Genomic DNA, 18,404 nt, shown 5'->3' on the forward strand with positions numbered 1-18,404 from the left:
CGAGAATTGAGTGAGTGTTCATGAGAGTTCATTCAAGCTAAAAATCTCAACACAGCGCCTTCGGAAATTGAGTGAGACAATTTTTGCGAGCTGTCACTTCTCATTCGCGCATCAGAATCAGCCCCATTGTTTCGTGCTGACATTTCATTTAGTGTTGAAAAACGGGAATAAGACCCGAAAGCACCTAATATGTGTCCTGAGGGAAATTTCTTTTCTCTTAACTATCAATACTTCGGTCAAGCTACTTCTGAAGCGTCCATATAATATGTTAGCAATAATTCGCATCTGAAGTTTTCATTTCAAGCAACTCTATTCGCAAACCGAATTCGCTTGGTAGACTGTAATGAATCATAAATTACTAGGAAAAAAACATCTGATGCTTCTAACTGATTCGCATTAATTAACGAATTGAAAAACGACAATGAGTATATGAGAGAATGAATCGTACGAACAAAAACTGTAAAAACTGTATGCATTTTCTTATCCGGGAGCTTATACCGTTAGCCGTTTCCTAATCTCCTCCGCTAGGTTATCCAACGGCACTTCTTCCTCCTTTCGGCTAATAATTTCCCTCAGCTTAACAACACCTCGCGAAAGTTCGCCGTCGCCGAGAACGATTGCATATGGAATTTGATTCTCCTCACAGTACTGCAACTGTCCGAGCAGCTTGGGATTCAGCTTGTACGAATGTTCCGCCTAAAATATCGCACCAACTAATTATTGATTTTCTCTTTGGGTCATTGAAATGAGACTCACCTTAATACCAGCATCCCACAGCTTGCCCAGCACTTCCATTCGCTTCAAATGCAATCCCTTGTGGGCGGAAGCAACAAATACTTCAATCTCCGTTGTTCGCACCTTCTGCTGACTCTTGGCCTCCAGGATGGAGAAGATTCTCTCCACTCCGACGGAGACACCAACACACGGAACTTGTTTCCGCTTGGGATTGAACATGCCAACTAGATTGTCGTACCGACCGCCACCGGCTACCGATCCAACACTAACCTCTTCCTCCTTGGATTTTGATTTACCATTAATAGTGGGTGAAATTGGTTCGGCCTTCAACACTGCCTCGTAAATGACGCCCGTGTAATAGTCCAATCCACGAGCCAAACTCAGATCGAAAATAATCTTATCCTTCAAACCGAAGATGTCACAATACTGAAGCAGCAGCCGCATATCCTCGATGCCTTCCAGGGCGGTTTTAATCGTCTTAAGCTTCTCATCCGCTGCCAATTTATCAACGAGATCCATTGCGCCACTCAGACGAACATATTCACCGATCCGATCGGCAATTTCCCCATCCAAACCTTTCTCGTCGATCATCTCTTTCCGGACCTCCTCCCAGGGAGTTTTATCCAGCTTATCGACCGACGAACAGATCGTCCGGAACTTATCCCCCGGAACGCCACACGCCTCAAACATACCATCCAGCAGCTTCCTGTGGTTAAGCTTCACCACGAAATCCCCAATATCCAGCTCGGATAAGATCTCCACCACCACCTTGACGCACTCCGCATCCGGCAGCATCGGATCGTACGTTCCGGCGATGTCGAAATCACACTGGTAGAACTCCCGATAGCGTCCCTTCGTCATGGCCGGATTATCGCGCCGATAAACCTTCGCAATGTGATACCGTCTGATGTTGAACACATTACCCATGCCAACGAACCGTGCAAACGGCACCGTCAAATCGTACCGCAGGGCCAAAATCTCACCACCCTGATCCTTCAAGTCGTAGATCAGCTTGCTGTCTTCGCCATACTTCCCCGTCAAAACTTCCTTCAACTCGAACACCGGTGTATCGATCGTTTCGGCCCCGTGCTTCTTGAACACGGCGATCACCTTGTCGAAGATTTGCTGCCGCAGGGCCATCGATTCCGGCCCATAGTCGCGAGTTCCCTTCGGTGTTTTCAGGGTGAGATTTTTGTTGCCCGGTTCCGGGTTCCCTCCATCCAAATCTTTCAGCTTGGCCTTCAAGGCCAGCAGTTTTGCGACTTCCTCATCGATCTGAAAAGAAAATGGGAAAAGAGAAAACAAAGCATAATTTTAGCATTATTTGAAAGAGAGTGGATCTACGATCGCGCGAACCTGAGCGATTTGATGCTGATTGTGGCCTGTGGACTCAAACTGCGAAGCTACAGCAGTCGACCGGCAGCAGAAGCGACAGTTAGTGCGCGTATGATCGTGTGGAACCGAATTCAACGGAACAGCGACACCGCGAGCGGCGAATATCGCCAGAGAAGAGGCGTTTCGCTTGATTTGGCCACCAGCGGATCCCGCCGTCAGTCGCGGTGGCGTTGAAGCGTAACGGAGTGTACGGTGAAGCTGACGAAGCATCTTGTCCCACAACAATCGTACGGCGAGTACGGTCACGCTAGGCGCTTCCGTTTTCCGTCTTTGAAGAAATTTGTTTTGTCTCTTTTTTTTTTTGTTTCGTTGTGTGCGCTTTGAGATGAAATGATCGAGCCTGAGTGTTGGTTGGGTTGCGGTTTCCCGAGGGACAGACAGCGGAAGGTTACTGACTTCTCCGCTCTAGTGTGAGGCGGATTTTATGTAGCTTCTTAGCTTACTGTCAATTGTATTTCGTGTTTTGATAGGCCGAGAAGTGATGTATGAAAGAAAGAAAAAAGAATTGCGTAAAAAGCGTTCACCAAATATACGAACAGTCAGTTAACAGAGTCGTTGGTAACATAAGATATTTTTCTAATATAAATAAGTTCGAAAAGCTCGAAGTGGTTCCGTTCCGAATGATAAATGTAATAAATCAAATTAATAATTCTTTTGTGGATTACTTGGAAAGAAAAACGATGTGTGGATATCAAACGAAGAAAATGACTACAGAAAATGTACGCATGCCTCAAAGGAGGCAATATATTTTCTTTATGAACCATTCCAAATGAAATCGACAATTGACAAAACATGAGTATTTTTGATTCGAATGAAAGTTTGTATTCCGTTTGGGTTGGAGGAAATACGAGTTTTCCACAGCATTTGGGGATTTTTTGACTAAAGTGTAACTTTTGAAAATGGCGTATCGATTTTAGTAAGAGAAATCATTGATAATTAATACCTCAAAAACTATGAGCCGTACTGGAATAGTAAGACACAAGAAAGAGTAAGAAAGAGTTATAGAGTATTGATGTTAAAATGAGAAAAAATATACACAGAGAAAAAAAATAGTACTCTTTTCTTATTTACAAAGAAAAAACTTTAATTTGCAATATCTAAAATATATATTTTAAAATTTTTTTCATATAAAATAGAAGTCATGTAGAAAATATAAAAAATGAGTCCAAGATGGTAAAACTATTTTTGACGAACTTTGTGAAACATCGAATGTGATGTGATTTAAAACAAAAAAGCTCTTTATCAATTTCCTTCTAAATGCAGTAATTCTCGAGATACTTGGAAATATATTTCTAGTTTATTGTCTTTTTTATAGTAAATAGGTTCTTGTCGTGGTATACCGCCATATTCATGAAATTTTATGAATTTGATTACAATTTTCAACAACTTTTCCAAATACATCATTATGGTTAGGAGTTACGTTGAAAAAACATTATCGCTACGTTTTGTATTTACCCACATGTCTTCAAATGTTTTTAGGTAATTTATAATTTGTAATGTGTAATTTGAGCTTGAGCTTGGGTAGACTGTACATTTCGTAGTTGCTCTCCGTGATTGACCTGAACCAACCAAATTGCACAAAGAACACACAGAATGACGCTTGGAACTAGCAAATCATTCTCGTTGTGCAATTTTCGGTGATTCGAGCTTTCAATGATCAATAACGACGCCGGCCACGTCCTTACAGTCACCCGGGGAGGGGTAAAAGCTAAATGATGTTACTGCTGATGCTGATGCTGCCGATGTTCCTGTTGCTGCTGTTGGTGTTGTTTTTGGGCTAGAAGTTTTCTTCAGTGCAATTATGTTACCTGATTTTGTAGTTCTAATAGGTTAAATTGTTTGATTTCATTCGACATTCGCGTCGCTCATGTTTTTGAAAAGTTGAATTATGATTGAATTTTTGATGAAGATTATTATGCATTCTATTATAATCGTGCAAGTGCTCTCTACTTATTTTCTCTTATTTGCTAAGCTCATCTCCAATCCCTATGGCTAGTCATTACTATGATAATGCCTCCACGAATTTGTGCATACCGGGGACTGTTATGAAGTGTGCTCTTCATCCAGGAAAACTATCCGTGTGTAGTGTAAACAGTCAGAGTATTTGTGCTCGCAAGCTTTGCAAGTTAGATGAATTAAAACAAATATTAAAGTTCGCTGCGGTCGATATTGTATGTGTCAGTGAAACCTGGCTTAATGAACGTATTAACGATTCTGTGTTAAAAATTGATGGATATAACATTGTTAGACAAGATAGAAAGGGGCGTCTAGGAGGCGGCATCATGGTGTATGTTAACGACAGACTTAAGTATAGTGTCATTGATTTTTCTTCATATTCACCAGGAACGCCATGTTCCGAGTATATAGCAATTGAAGTTTTACTAAACAATGAAAAGATTTTTTTAGCTACTTTTTACAATCCACCTGAAGTAGATTGTGCAGACATAGTCGATACCTTGCTGTCTCAATATGGGACAAAATTCGAAAATATACTTCTAGTAGGCGATTTCAACACGAATCTTCTTGATAACAATTCGGCTAAAACATCCAGATTTAAATCCATTTTATCCATTCATAAAATGTTCAGCTTTGGTTGCGAACCAACATTTTTCCATAGTAATGGTTCATCACAATTAGATTTGATGCTCTCTAATTGTAGATCACGCTTGCTTCGCTTCAATCAAATAGATTCACCTGTATTTTCGAATCACGATTTGATTTTTGCTTCACTTGATTTTGAAATAGTGTCCACTCCACCACAAGTCGAATATCTTGATTATTCCTCGATGGATGTAGATGGCTTACTCCAGGCATTTTATTCGTTTGATTGGACAAGTTTTTATCGGTTAAATGATTCCAATGAATTACTAAACTTTTTTAATTCAACAATTAAATATCTGCATGATCATTTTGTTCCTCTTCGAACATTTGTTCCCAATAAATCTAAGAACCCATGGTTCAATGATTCCATTTGTAAAGGTATTATTGATCGTGATTTGGTTTACAAGAAATGGAAAAATAGTAAAGATCCTAACGATCATAAATTATTCAAGATTCTTCGAAACAAAGTGACTATGCTCATTCGTCAAGCCAAACGAACGTATTATGATAGCTGGACTGACAATAATCTCCCTTCCAAAGAACTATGGAAAAGATTAAAAACATTAGGTTTTTGTCAATCAAAATCATCTTGTTCTGTACAATTTGACTCTAATGAGATAAATGAGAGTTTTGCTCGAAATTTTTCTGGAAATTCCCCTGAGAATAATGTCAATCAATGTGTAACAAACCGAAATTCATTTTATTTCAATTTGATTAATGAAGACGATGTCATAATTACTTTATACCATATAAAATCCAATGCAATAGGTCTTGATTCTCTTCCAATTAAATTTTTGAAAGCAATCATTTCGCTTGTGGCCAAACCGATTACTCATTTATTTAATTGTATCATAACTACAAGTGTTTTTCCTGACGAATGGAAAAAATCTAAAATAATTCCGATAAGAAAAAAGGCAAACATTAATAACATCCAAAATTTGCGCCCTATAAGTATACTCTGTGCGCTGTCCAAGGTATTTGAACGAATTATTAAACACCAAATTTGTCATCATATAAATCAAAATAACCTGCTAAGTTCGATGCAATCTGGATATCGTCCCCATCACAGCACAAAAACCGCAATGCTGAAGGTGTTCGATGATATAGGACTTATTCTGGATAAGAGTCGACCTGTTGTCCTATTACTTCTTGATTTTTCAAAAGCTTTCGACACAATTTCCCACGAAATTTTGTGTAAACAACTGTTGCAAAACTTTGATTTCTCGAGTCATGCAACGACATTGCTGCGATCGTATCTAATAGGACGAAGTCAGACCGTTTTTAGTAACGATGTTTATTCTAGATTTCTTCCAATATCCTCGGGAGTACCCCAAGGTTCGATATTAGGACCAATCTTATTCTCATTGTATATTAACGATCTTCCTGATGTTCTAAAATGTTGTAAAATACACATTTTTGCGGACGACGTCCAGATATACTTCGACTGCCTGGATAATACAGCATCGACCATTTCAAGAAATATAAATGGAGACCTTGTCAGAATACATGAATGGTCGTGCAGAAATAAACTTATGTTGAATGCCAATAAAACCAATGCATTATTCATAAATAACTCGCAATCCAATAACGTTCTCAAACCAGTGCTGCAGTTGAATAGTTCAATAATTCAATATGTTGAAAGCGGGTTGAGTCTCGGTATAATTATTCAATCTAACTTTAGCTTTGATAAATTTATTTTTAAACAATGTGGAAAAGTGTATGGTACCCTTCGTACATTGTATGCTACCACATCGTTCCTCAGCACTGACACTAAACTTAAGCTTTTCAAAAGCCTGGTATTGCCGCACTTCATCGCCTGCGATTTCCTTTTATCTAACTCATCAGTTTTTGCGCAATCTAAACTACAAGTAGCATTGAACGCTTGTGTTCGATATGTTTTCAGACTGAGTAGATTTGCCAGAGTTTCTCACCTTCAACATCGTCTGATTGGTTGTCCATTTCGCAAATTTGCTCCGATGAGATGTTGCATCTTTTTATTCAATCTTGCAAGAACAAAACTTCCAGGCTACTTACACGAAAAACTAGTAACTCTAAGAAGTTCACGCTCAAAAAAATATGCAATTCCACGACACTTCACTTCCAGGTATGGTAACTCTTTCTTCGTGAGAGGCATTTCACACTGGAATTCATTGCCAAATGAGTTGACTCTTGTAAAATCACAAACACTATTTAAGAGGAAATGTATAGAGCACTTTAATTGTTAAACTCAAGAAATTCTTCAAAGTAATAATTAATAATTTAATAATCAGTAATGCACCATTTGTACGTAAATCAGTGTAACAATTAAAGAGACAAAAGTCTCAAGTTACAAATTAAATTTGAATAAAGAATAAAGAATAAAGGGTAGGAATGTTAGTATGATATTCGCCGCCCGAAGGCCAGAAGGGTCGCCTCTATAGCGTGGTTCCCTAGCGTTTATCATGGAAGGGATAGTTTGTTAGTGGGAAGGGGTAATAATCAGGATTCACTGTGGTAAGTGATGTGATTATGCTAACGCAAACTAGAGATCACTTGACGAAACGAAAACTTGAAAACCAAATGCATTTCGTAGCCGTGAAGATATTAAAGGGTGACCTGAAAAGGTCTCTGCAAAAGGATCATAACTCTGGTAAGTGAATTAATTTTGTAAGCGTGGACCCAATTACTCGTTGAAACGAAAACTCGAACATCAAATGCATTTCGTAGCAGCTGAACGGTAACCTGAAAAGTCTCCTCTGTTCAACGGAGCAAAAACTCGAAAATCAAATGCATTTGAAGATTGAATATATTGAAGGGTCACCTGATAAGGTCTTATCAGACTCGGATCGGACTTAATACTTGTGCCTAGTCGCACGTCATGCTCTTCCATTGTAATACACGGAAATCACGGAAGTTTTCCGAATTGGGACTCTAGCATCTTGAACCTAGTCTTGCAATTTATATTTGAACCTCGAAAAGGAAAACTTGATACCTGCGATTTGGATTTGTAATAAAAACTAACAATTTCTCAAGTAATCAGTCGAGCAATTATTAACGAAATCATTGTTCTTGTAGTAAGGGTTAGAATGACATAATTGAAGGAAAAGCAACGTCAATCCTCTATTCAAAAAAAAAACCGAAAAGGAGATACATACAAGAAGAACTCACTGACATTCAAGGTGAACTACTAATCCCAAGAAAAAACATGGGTGAGCAAAAGAGACAAATGTAAGTTAATTCAAACTTTTCTCTCGACCTCCGTAACATTCTCATGGTCGAAACGCACACTACATTGAATATTCTTGCATGGAAATCTTATGGCCGCTTGTACATACACATCAAAGTCAACGTCTAGCTAGATTTAAAAGAAAAGACAATCGTAACATCACGTTTACGTCAATGCGCTCTTTACCACGAAGACAATATTAGATATATAAAAACCTCTAAAACTATTGGATCTTCTAAAACTCTAGAATTTCGTTTAGATTGAATGCAACTTCGCGCGAAAATGCGGCTGCACAAATCTCACGCAACTGCGAGAAGTAAACAACGACATAGAACTGCACCGGCGTGGCTACACCGTCCGCTCCGCCTTGCCGTGACCGAAATCGTCTGCTTCGAACAAACAAAACAGCCTGCCTCCATCCGTCAGCTATCGCACAATCAAAATATGCTCTCTGATCCAATCCTCTCACTAAAACTCGACTGTACGTCAACCGACGAAAAGAATCAAACTACCTTGGTCTTCCGAAGCAAACGAGTCCGTTCTGGGAAGCAAGGCAACCACACCAATACAATCACATGTTTGCTGGTCATCCTCCACGATCGCGCACTCGTAATGCCATACTCTCACACGCAGCCGCACCCGCCATCACCGCAGTCTTCTACTGACTGACACTTTCTCTCTCTCGCACACAACACCGAGAGACTTGAAGCGGATTGCATTTCGGATCGGTTATAAAAATAACAAATTGTTAATAGTACTTAGCTGGGATGTTGATGTTTCTCGATACAGTTGGATCATTTTGCTGGCAGAATTAGTGGTTAGTGGATTCCATCCTTAATATCACTGCTGTAAAAAACATGCTCTAAAAAGCAAGCTACCACGCATACACACATAACTACGGTACACGAGAGAGTTGAAAAAAAACAACGCCATAATCCAGTAAAATAACCACAAAACTGATTAACTGAATTTGAACTTTTTTTTTCATTACAACACCATTAACACAACGAAACCAGAAACCATTTTCACGATAACTTCCACCAACAAACTATTCCTAGCAGCGAATAGAGCCGAAACAGGTTGAAACGCGCTAAACAAAGAAGAAAAAAAAATCAGACGCGGAGCAAAGAAAAACTCATCCGCACCCGACGAGTGTTCGGTCGAGATTCCATAATTTGTAATGTGTAATTTGTGGCTAAAAATTGTTAACATACAAAAATTCGAAGTTTCGAAAATTCATAAAAAAATCGATGTTCCACAAAGTTCGTCAAAAATAGATTTATCATCGTGGACTCATTTTTTAAATTACCGAACTCCTACGAAACGAAACGAGTACCGATTAGAATGGCTCTATGCAGAAAAAAAATCTGATTTTTTATTTTAATTTTGCTTCAAATAATCTAGATCCAAATAATCAAATAATCCACCACAAATTTATACCTTCATACCCTATCTTCAATCGCGATTTTAGTAGTTTTGTACAATTTTCAAATAATTTAACCGTCGGTCGTTTTCCAAACAGAACCAATTTATATTACGTTGTTTAATGACAGGCCTAGCGCCCCGCTACATCGAACTTCCATCCACACATTCGCAAGTAACCTCACTTCGTCTAAAGCAAGCGTATCGCCTTGAATGTATCCTGTGTGGCAAGCTCTAGAATGCGTGTGACCACAATGCGAGTCAGAAAAAAATATCTTTGACGAATAATGCTCGACCGTTCTGAAAGAACAAGATGAATATTGCACAAACATTAGACAACGTGATCCTGCCACAGGTACTCCATTCATTATGAACATCATTACTCATTTTGAAATAATATTTATGAATAGCTATATCAGACGAATAAAGCAAAGGAGTGCGCTCGATGGGATTTTATGCGTATCGTATGATGTCATTCTATTATTTCGTGAGCTGTGCAAACAACTCATGGTCGACATGTACGCGAAGGTAGAGAGCGAACGACTGCGATTCCTACGACCTAATCAACATTTATGGCAACATTTAGGAAGAACATATTCACTTGGGAAACGCTATCATGATCCAGATCCATTATCCGAACGGATTGCAGTTTTGCATTCTGACATCCATTCGGCTCAAGTTCAATCGAGTTGTGCAAATGTGTCAATCTTGCGACGCAATTCGACATAGACATTGAGCATTGGCAGTGTTTCCAAATTAGAATACCGTTGTGAATACTCCTCGATTCAATAATAACAACGAAGTTATGCGGTTCCAAATAAGAACGATACATCAGCTCCATTGTTGTCTGGCGTATCGTTGGTTCCAGAATTTATGAACGAGACCCACCAACTATTAATATAGCCGTGCATATTGAAAAAGAGAAGCGCGTATTTTCCTCCAGCGAGATAGTATTTGAACGATATGAATATTAAATTTTGTTTTGACGTAGGACTACGTCTAACCGGAAGATATAGGGGGTGAAATGGAAATCTAGGCACTGAACAAGTAGGAAAAAATGCAAGATTTGGAACGCTTATAACTCGAGCATTTCTCAATAGATCGCAAAGATTTTTGCATCAATTGATAGGAAATATATCTACGCATCTATCATAACGAATAACATTTCATTTTTCTTGAGATAAATAATTGAATAATTGTGAAATATCAAGCACTGTCCAAATGCACTATGTGCCCATTTTTGATTGGTCCATTTTGTGCTCCTCAAATCGTACCGACCAAAACGGGCAACCAGAGCAGCAGCGAAATAGAATGAAGTACGATTGGAAAGGAAAAAGAAAAAAATGAACGAAACATTGGTCGCAGTCTCACACATGCGTAATTCTCGAGCCAGCCAGTCAGCTTAAAAATCCCCGCTCCGCTGCCGTAACGATCATTCTCATTCAAACCGTACACCACATCGGTTTGCATCACAACACATCAACAAACCAACCCAAGTAACCATGTCTGACCATGGCAAAGGAGGAAAAGTGAAGGGAAAGGCAAAATCCCGCTCGAACCGTGTTGATCTGGAGTTCCCCGCAAGGGTAGCTAGGCCGAGCGCGTTAGTACCAGTGCACCAGTCCACCTAGCCGGCGTTATATATAGCGAATTCGTTTTTAAAACTGAGTCAGTGCCAAACTGACTCTGTAATAAAAAAACGTTTTCAGTTTCACGAATGCGTTGGTTTGTTGGTGTACGTTATATAGTCTGATTTGTTTATATTTACGACGGCAAATGTACAGTGTCGACGTCTGGTGGAGATATTAGTGCTTGGGAGGTAAATTGTTCTCCATCAGATCAGAAGGGCCAAGTGCAGTGTAAACATATAAAAGTTTGAATGAAAATTTGTACTTCATATTGTTCGATTACCTAACACATGTAGTTCTGACACTCACTTAACCATTTGTCGATGCATTTCCTGTTTGTTCCACAAATAATTACTATTATAATATAAAATCATCATTAGACACAGTTTTCGTTCAATATGTTTCTGCGATATCGGAAAAATCCTCTTATTTAATCACATAAATATTCGATACGTTAAAGTAAATTTTCATTCATAATTTTGATTTTGAAATTTATTCCACCTGAATATCCATCATTATTTTCACCTCCTAATGAAAGCACACGTAGCTTAATGCCGTCTACTCGAATATACTCTTCAAAATCAGAATCCGAATTGGATTACGCTTCCAATAATACAAAAGCAAAAGCAGCAGGTTTTCCATTTTCATAGTCTTTATTTTTAGATTTTCCAAAATAATATTCGGAACATGACAGTTCAGTATAGTTGTATTGGTGAACCCGAGTGCCAACCCGTGAAACATCTCAGTGCGAAACTAACAGTTTTCGGGGCGAACTAGTGCGACACTGAGTGCGAAACTGAGTGAATAAAAAAACGTTTTGACAGCAATTAGTGCGGCACTGGGGTTGAAACTGAACAAAAACGAATTCGCTAATAGTTTCAGCCGCCGAAGTGATCGAGTTAGCTGGCAAAACTGCTCGCGACGATAAGAAAACCCGCATTCGGAACAGAACACATTCGGTTCGGTGGACATCAAGACAACAACAGGCAGTTGCAGCGAGTGGCAAACGCAATCGCAAAACGGCAGCAGGTAGCAGAAGAACAAAGTTTGTTCTTTATACAATCTGCTTTGGTGGCAAATTCAGAACAAGGCGGCATCGAGGGCGTTCGGAATGGGTTTTTTCAAAACCACGAGTACTAAGTTTTCTAAATTGGAACCATTCCATAAAACACGGCGCTTTTCAGGGCCATTAAACCTTTCAAAAAAGAGTTTACGAAATACAGTTCAATGCTTTCTAAACCAATATCTAAAATAATAATAAAACACAAATTGATTTTTTCATAATTTGTTTGCCAGGATCTGATGAGTATGTGAATTTGGCAGTTGTTCTGAGCTTATTTTATTGATGGTTGGGGACTTTCCCGATTATTCAATTTTCATCAATTTTTAAATTGCTTCTAGATTGAAAGTACAGTAATTTACATTTAGCTCGACATTCAGCTAATTGGACGGACCTGTAATGCGACATATTTAGTTGGACATTTTTGTAAACATAGAGTTCGAGGTCCAAATTATGACCCCATATTGAAAGTCGACACTGTACCACTGTCATCGCAAATGTTCAATTACAGGTTAAAATCGCATCCAGTGCGACACTGAGTGGTGTTTCGGCACGTCACATTAAATATAATTTACTGTACAACATGGCACAAGCTGGATGGGAAGAAATTTTCCAACTGTAAAAGCTGTGGCGAGTGGTAACAAATCGCTAAACAGGAAGGTTTAGCCGAACAAGATGGGGATATCGAGTGATAGCAAAACAATAATCTCTTTAAATTAATTTAAGATAATTTTGTGATCCTGAAAATGACCCTTCTTAGCCTGCATGTGAATCCAACGAGCGAACAAATCGTAATGAATGTATTTGTTCTTTCTTTCTTTGTTTTTTAAGAGGCTTTAAACTTTAAAGTTCATTCGCCTCTAATGTATTTTTTTGCCATCGCTGCCTTTTAACGCTCTTTCGTTCGTCTCGTTGGACTCGCCCCTTTGGCTGAGTCTGCCGATTTGTCTCTATCCTGTGAGCGTGTACCGCTACAGTACAAAAGGCGCGGATCCGCTGAAAAATATATCATTCTCTTTCAAACCGTAAATCAGTGTGGTTGTATGGCATCGTTCCACATCACATCGCATCAACGGATTGGTACCGGAGCACCAGTATACCTAATAGCGGTTATAGAATTTCGGCCGCCGGAGTGCTCGAGTTAGCTTGCAAAGCTGCTCACAACAATAAGAGAACCCGCCTACAGAACAGAGCACATTCGGTTCGGTGGCAACAACTAGTTTCAGCGAGTGGCAAACGCAATCGCAAAACGGAAGCAGGTAGAAGAAGGAAAAAGTTTGTTTATACAGACTACTTTGGTGGCAAAACCAGCCACCGTAAAACACGGCGCTTTTCAGGGCCATTAAGCCTTTCAAAGAAGAGTTATTAAAAGTTTTTCACAATACCAATGTATTCAAAAGTGACATAATATGACATATAATATAAACTGTTTTTTTTTGTTTATGCTTGTTCTTGAACTTATTGGTGGTTGAGGTTTTTTAAATTGATCATTCAGTTTTCACAAACCCATGTATGGTTTCCGAATTAAAAGTGGTTTCAAATTACAACACATTGTATGCAGGATGGCATTAACGAATTTTCTCGGTAGCAAGAACTGCTTTCTTTGGTTGATAACTGATGTTGAAAATTGACTGACGTTACATCTGCATTGTATAGAAAAATAACTAAGGAGCAACATGATGAGCTATGTATTTCCTGCTGCTCTGTTCTTATTTTAAAGGACTTTAATCCGAAGGTCATCCGTCCCTGTATTTACTGTTGGTTTTTCAGAACGCTTATAGTTCGTTTATTTCTCGACAGATCGTAGAGTTCGTCTCCAAAACCTCAGCTCTTTTGACGTAGGACTACGTCTTTCATTTCTATACCGGGGTGTAAAATCAAAGTTTCGAAAACGAAAGCGTTACGCCGGAGACCGAGATTTTGATCGTTAATAGCTCCTAAACAACTGAACGAAATGGTATGATAAACACTTCATTCGATAGATAAAATGTCTACGCGTTCTATACTTGTTACCTTCTGATCCAAAAACTTGTTTCAATAGTCTTAAAATTGCTTTCAAAACAGGCTATTGAAATCACCAATCGGTATATAAGCGAGCGCCGCTCGGAAATCCACTCAGTTCTAATTGAACAGCGATTGGAGCATGTTGTCGCTGTTGCGGTGAAGCTCTTTATTTATCATGAAAGCGCGGATGAACGGTGTCACCAAGAGCCTGTTTGTGCACCCTAGGCCAGAAGGGAATCTATCAGGAGGAGAGTGATGACACAAACGGTTCCCTGGGAAGACATCGCTACACACACATACACGCGCGGCTATTAACAGCTGGTAATCGAGTTGGCATTAACCACTGGCTTCCAGTATCGAGGAAAATGTGGAAATATCTAATCGTTACTGAAAATAATCTGCCAGTTCCTCTGGGAATTTAAAAATACATTCATGTGAAAGAGTTTATTTGAATGTTTTCTATCCATGTAACACTGTGACCAAATACATTTGGTTTTGTGGTTTTTCAATCAATCACAATTAACAGGATAGCTTCAGAAGATTATTCTTTCCCATCAGTAGGATATTTCCGTATCCAATATTGTATGCGCCCGCAATCGATTATTGCTCAGTCGCCGAAAGTTCCGAGCTCAGAGAGTTCATTCCCCTCTAGTTTGCCTTCCACATTGCCATCGTAAACCACACCTTCTCTCGATTCAATCACACACAAAAAGCATACTTAAGCGATATTCTGGTGGTGAGACACATTCATTTTTCGTGAGGACATCGACAAGACAACATCGTTGCCTAACGTGCTGGAGGAGGTGGACGGCGAAGGATCGACACATATACGCGCAGAACTCTTTCCGTTAGGATGCCATGCAGCATCGAGAAAGTTCCGGAAAGATCTAATCATTGCTGGAAAATAATCTGCCAGTTCCTTTGGGAATTTTCAAAATATATTCATGTGAAAGAGTTTAATTGAATGTTTTCTATCCATGTAACACTGTGACCAAATATGTTTCAATCAAGTGCTATTAACAGGTGGTTATCGAGTTGGCATTAACCACTGGTGGGCTTCCAGTATCGAGGAAAATGTGGAAATATCTAATCGTTACTGAAAATAATCTGCCAGTTCCTCTGGGAATTTAAAATTACATTCATGTGAAAGAGTTTATTTTAATGTTTTCTATCCATAAAATATCCATATAATGCATTTGGGTTTATGATTTGTCAATCAAGTACAGTTAGCAGGTTAGCTTCTGAAGATTATTCTTCAGAACAAGGTTTTTCGTATCCTATATTGGATGCATAAAACCTTGTGCCTCCAACGTAACGCTCTCGTTTTCGAAGTCTCCCAAATATTAATTTATTCATTCATTCAGAATGGATTTAGATTCAACTTCAAACAAATGATCTCTAAATCAACGATAGTCCTACGTCACCCTTGCGGTTATACCATAGATATAACCCACTTCCTGTTTTTTATTTTTATTTACTTTGTTTGCGGAGACTACAAATCTTACAATTCATTCGTCTCCGAAACACGGAAACAGTTTAAGGTACGGTAATGTGCTCAATAGTGAAATATATGATAGTGAATGAGCTGATGACCACCTATGCATCCCCTATCACAGCCATCATTTTGATTGTACGATATGTGCATACGCCGAAAGATACCCGGCGTTGAACATTTAATAAGTACAAAGCCTTCGGAAAAAAATCAAGAATCAACTATAAGACAGTGAGAAAAAATTGAGAAAGTTTGTAAAAAAACGCAAAAAAAAACAAACAGAGTAAACAGTAAACTAATCCATTTTTCAGGTAGATAGGTAGGTATTCACGTAGGAGAAGAAAATAAAACAATATATTTAAAATATATATTTAGCAAAAGCTGTCCCCTTTGTATAGTCCTACGTCACTCCGGTTATGTCCCCGACATTACCCACCCGTCTTTTTTTTTTAATTTTTCTACTTTACGGCAAAAACATATTACTTTTATTCTCTTTACATAGAACTTTTGAGAGATCAAACATAGCAGTTATGTTAATGAAATACATTGCATCATGAAACATCATACCAACTTCCGTTGAAATCGTTTTATTCGTTCTTTTAATCGATTAGGATTCATTATTTGTGGCTAAAAATGATTGTTAACATACAAACTCATATTTCCTCCAACCCAAACGGAATACAAACTTTCGTTCGAATCTATATATATATAAATGGAGTGATGTCTGTCTGTCTGTCTGATTCTTATAGACTCGGAAACTACTGAACCGATCGACATGAAAATTGGTATGTAGGGGTTTTTGGGGCCGGGGAAGGTTTTCGTGATATTTTGAGACCCCTCCCCCTCTCTAAGGGGGGGCTGCCATACAAATGAAACACAAATTTCTGCATTACTCGGAAATTAACCAAGCAAACGAAACCAAAGTTGGCATGTGAAAGTTTTAGGGTACAATAAATGTTTCTATGATGGTTAGACAGTCCTTCCCCCACTCAAAGGGGGGGCTGCCATACAAATGAAACACAAATTTCTGCATTACTCGAGAATTAATCAAGCAAATGAAACCAAATTTGGCATGTGGAGGTTTTAGGATACAATAAATGTTTCTATGGTGTTAAGATACTCCTTCCCCCTCTCTTAGAGGGGGCTGCCGTACAAATGAAACACAAATTTTTGCATTACCCGAGAATTAATCAAGCAAATTAAACCAAATTAGGCATATGGAAACTTTAGGGTGCAATGAATGTTTCTATGGTGGTTAGATACCCCTCCCCCTCTCTTAGGGGTGGCTGCCATACAAATGAAACACAAATTTCTGCATTACTCGAGAATTAATCAAGCAAATTAAACCAAATTTGGCATGTGGAGGTTTTAGGATGCAATAAATGTTTCTATGGTGTTAAGATACTCCTTCCCCCTCTCTTAGAGGGGGCTGCCGTACAAATGAAACACAAATTTTTGCATTACCCGAGAATTAATCAAGCAAATTAAACCAAATTAGGCATATGGAAACTTTAGGGTGCAATGAATGTTTCTATGGTGGTTAGATACCCCTCCCCCTCTCTTAGGGGTGGCTGCCATACAAATAAAACACAAATTTCTGCATTACTCGAGAATTAATTAAGTAAATGGGCGAGACGAAGTTTGCCGGGTTAGCTAGTCAAAAATACAAGTTACATACACACACTCTTTACAGACACACGGGCCAAAGGTTGTGCAGTCCACTGATGATTCAACAAGAGCCAAAGGTTGTACCGCTCATGACAACTCTACACGAACTGATGATTGCGACGGCAGTGGAACTTCATACAAATCAGTCGTCGAAAAGTGTCTCCTTTTTCACCGCTTGTTTACATCGACGAATATATTTTTTCCACTATGTTTCCTAGGAGAGTGTATGCATACTGACAGATTTCTACTACGAGGTGTTTAATGAAGGATGAAAGGTGGGAATGTTTATGTTTATATATGATTTATCGTACGATTTAATTGAATGCATAAAAGTTGTCAACAGAACTGGACTTAAGCACATTTTTAAATTTGAACAAATATTGATAAGAGATTCCCAGCAATTCTTGATGTTTTTTGCTTGATTTGGTTACTGTATAAGTTGTTTGAAACGAAGGTTTAGTATAATGTAATTTTATTTCGAGGATTATATGACGAGTATGATTAATATAAATTGCATGTATACATGCAAACGTGGAGGCGATATACATACATTCTAGAAAAAAATAAATCGTATAATTATCGTTTATATTACATCATATACCCCATATACATGTCTATGGCCTCCAATTTCATATGCATATGCCAGTTATACACATCATACAAGTAATGTGTCTTGGATGTATGTATATCGTCTCCAATTTTATATTTTTGACGTAGGACTACGTCTTCCATTAAGGGTGCCAAATCAGAAAACAGATCTTGTTTTTATGAAATAAAGTTAACGTTAATAACTATTTTGGCTACGAACGGATTTAAACGATTTGCATACCAATCGAATTGGAAATTTTCTAAGATTTGTTTGATATACTATACATTACAATCCCATAGTATACATTACAATCCCACATATGGTTTAAATTGTTCGCTTATTCTGCTCGTTTTGTGTTTTATGTTTCTTCTCGAGCTGTGAACGCTAGCGAATATTTCACTTGAAGTGCATCTGGCATTGCAATTAACACAACCATCCGAGTCATGGCAAAGCAGGCGAAAAAAGGGAATAGTGCAAAAGATTATAGGTCGCTTCTAAACATCAGTGTTTGGTTTTGTGTGTGTTGCTTGTTTTCGTTGCGCGAAACTTAGAACTTGTTCATTTCCTGTACATGTGAATTGCACCTTCGATACTTTTAGTTGCCA

The 18,404-nt window shown here is 38.6% G+C and overlaps 1 protein-coding gene across 2 annotated transcripts in view; it reads right to left on the reverse strand.

The window, feature by feature from the left end:
* Window positions 1–291: 291 nt before the first annotated feature.
* Window positions 292–18,404, reverse strand: part of LOC129767386 (histidine--tRNA ligase, cytoplasmic) — a 31,627-nt gene continuing 13,514 nt past the window's right edge. The window contains exons 2-4 of one of the 2 annotated variants that reach the window (XM_055768250.1): window positions 2,092–2,572; window positions 757–2,010; window positions 292–696 (exon numbers count right to left, since the gene is read on the reverse strand). In XM_055768250.1, coding sequence (XP_055624225.1) covers window positions 493–696; window positions 757–2,010; window positions 2,092–2,340 — 1,707 coding nt within the window. In that variant the 5' untranslated portion in view covers window positions 2,341–2,572 and the 3' untranslated portion in view covers window positions 292–492. The remainder of the gene's footprint in view (window positions 697–756; window positions 2,011–2,091; window positions 2,573–18,404) is intronic. The other variant, XM_055768258.1, reaches the window with a different exon arrangement.

The sequence above is a fragment of the Toxorhynchites rutilus genome, chromosome 1, assembly GCF_029784135.1.
Source record: "Toxorhynchites rutilus septentrionalis strain SRP chromosome 1, ASM2978413v1, whole genome shotgun sequence".
NCBI lineage: Eukaryota > Metazoa > Arthropoda > Insecta > Diptera > Culicidae > Toxorhynchites > Toxorhynchites rutilus.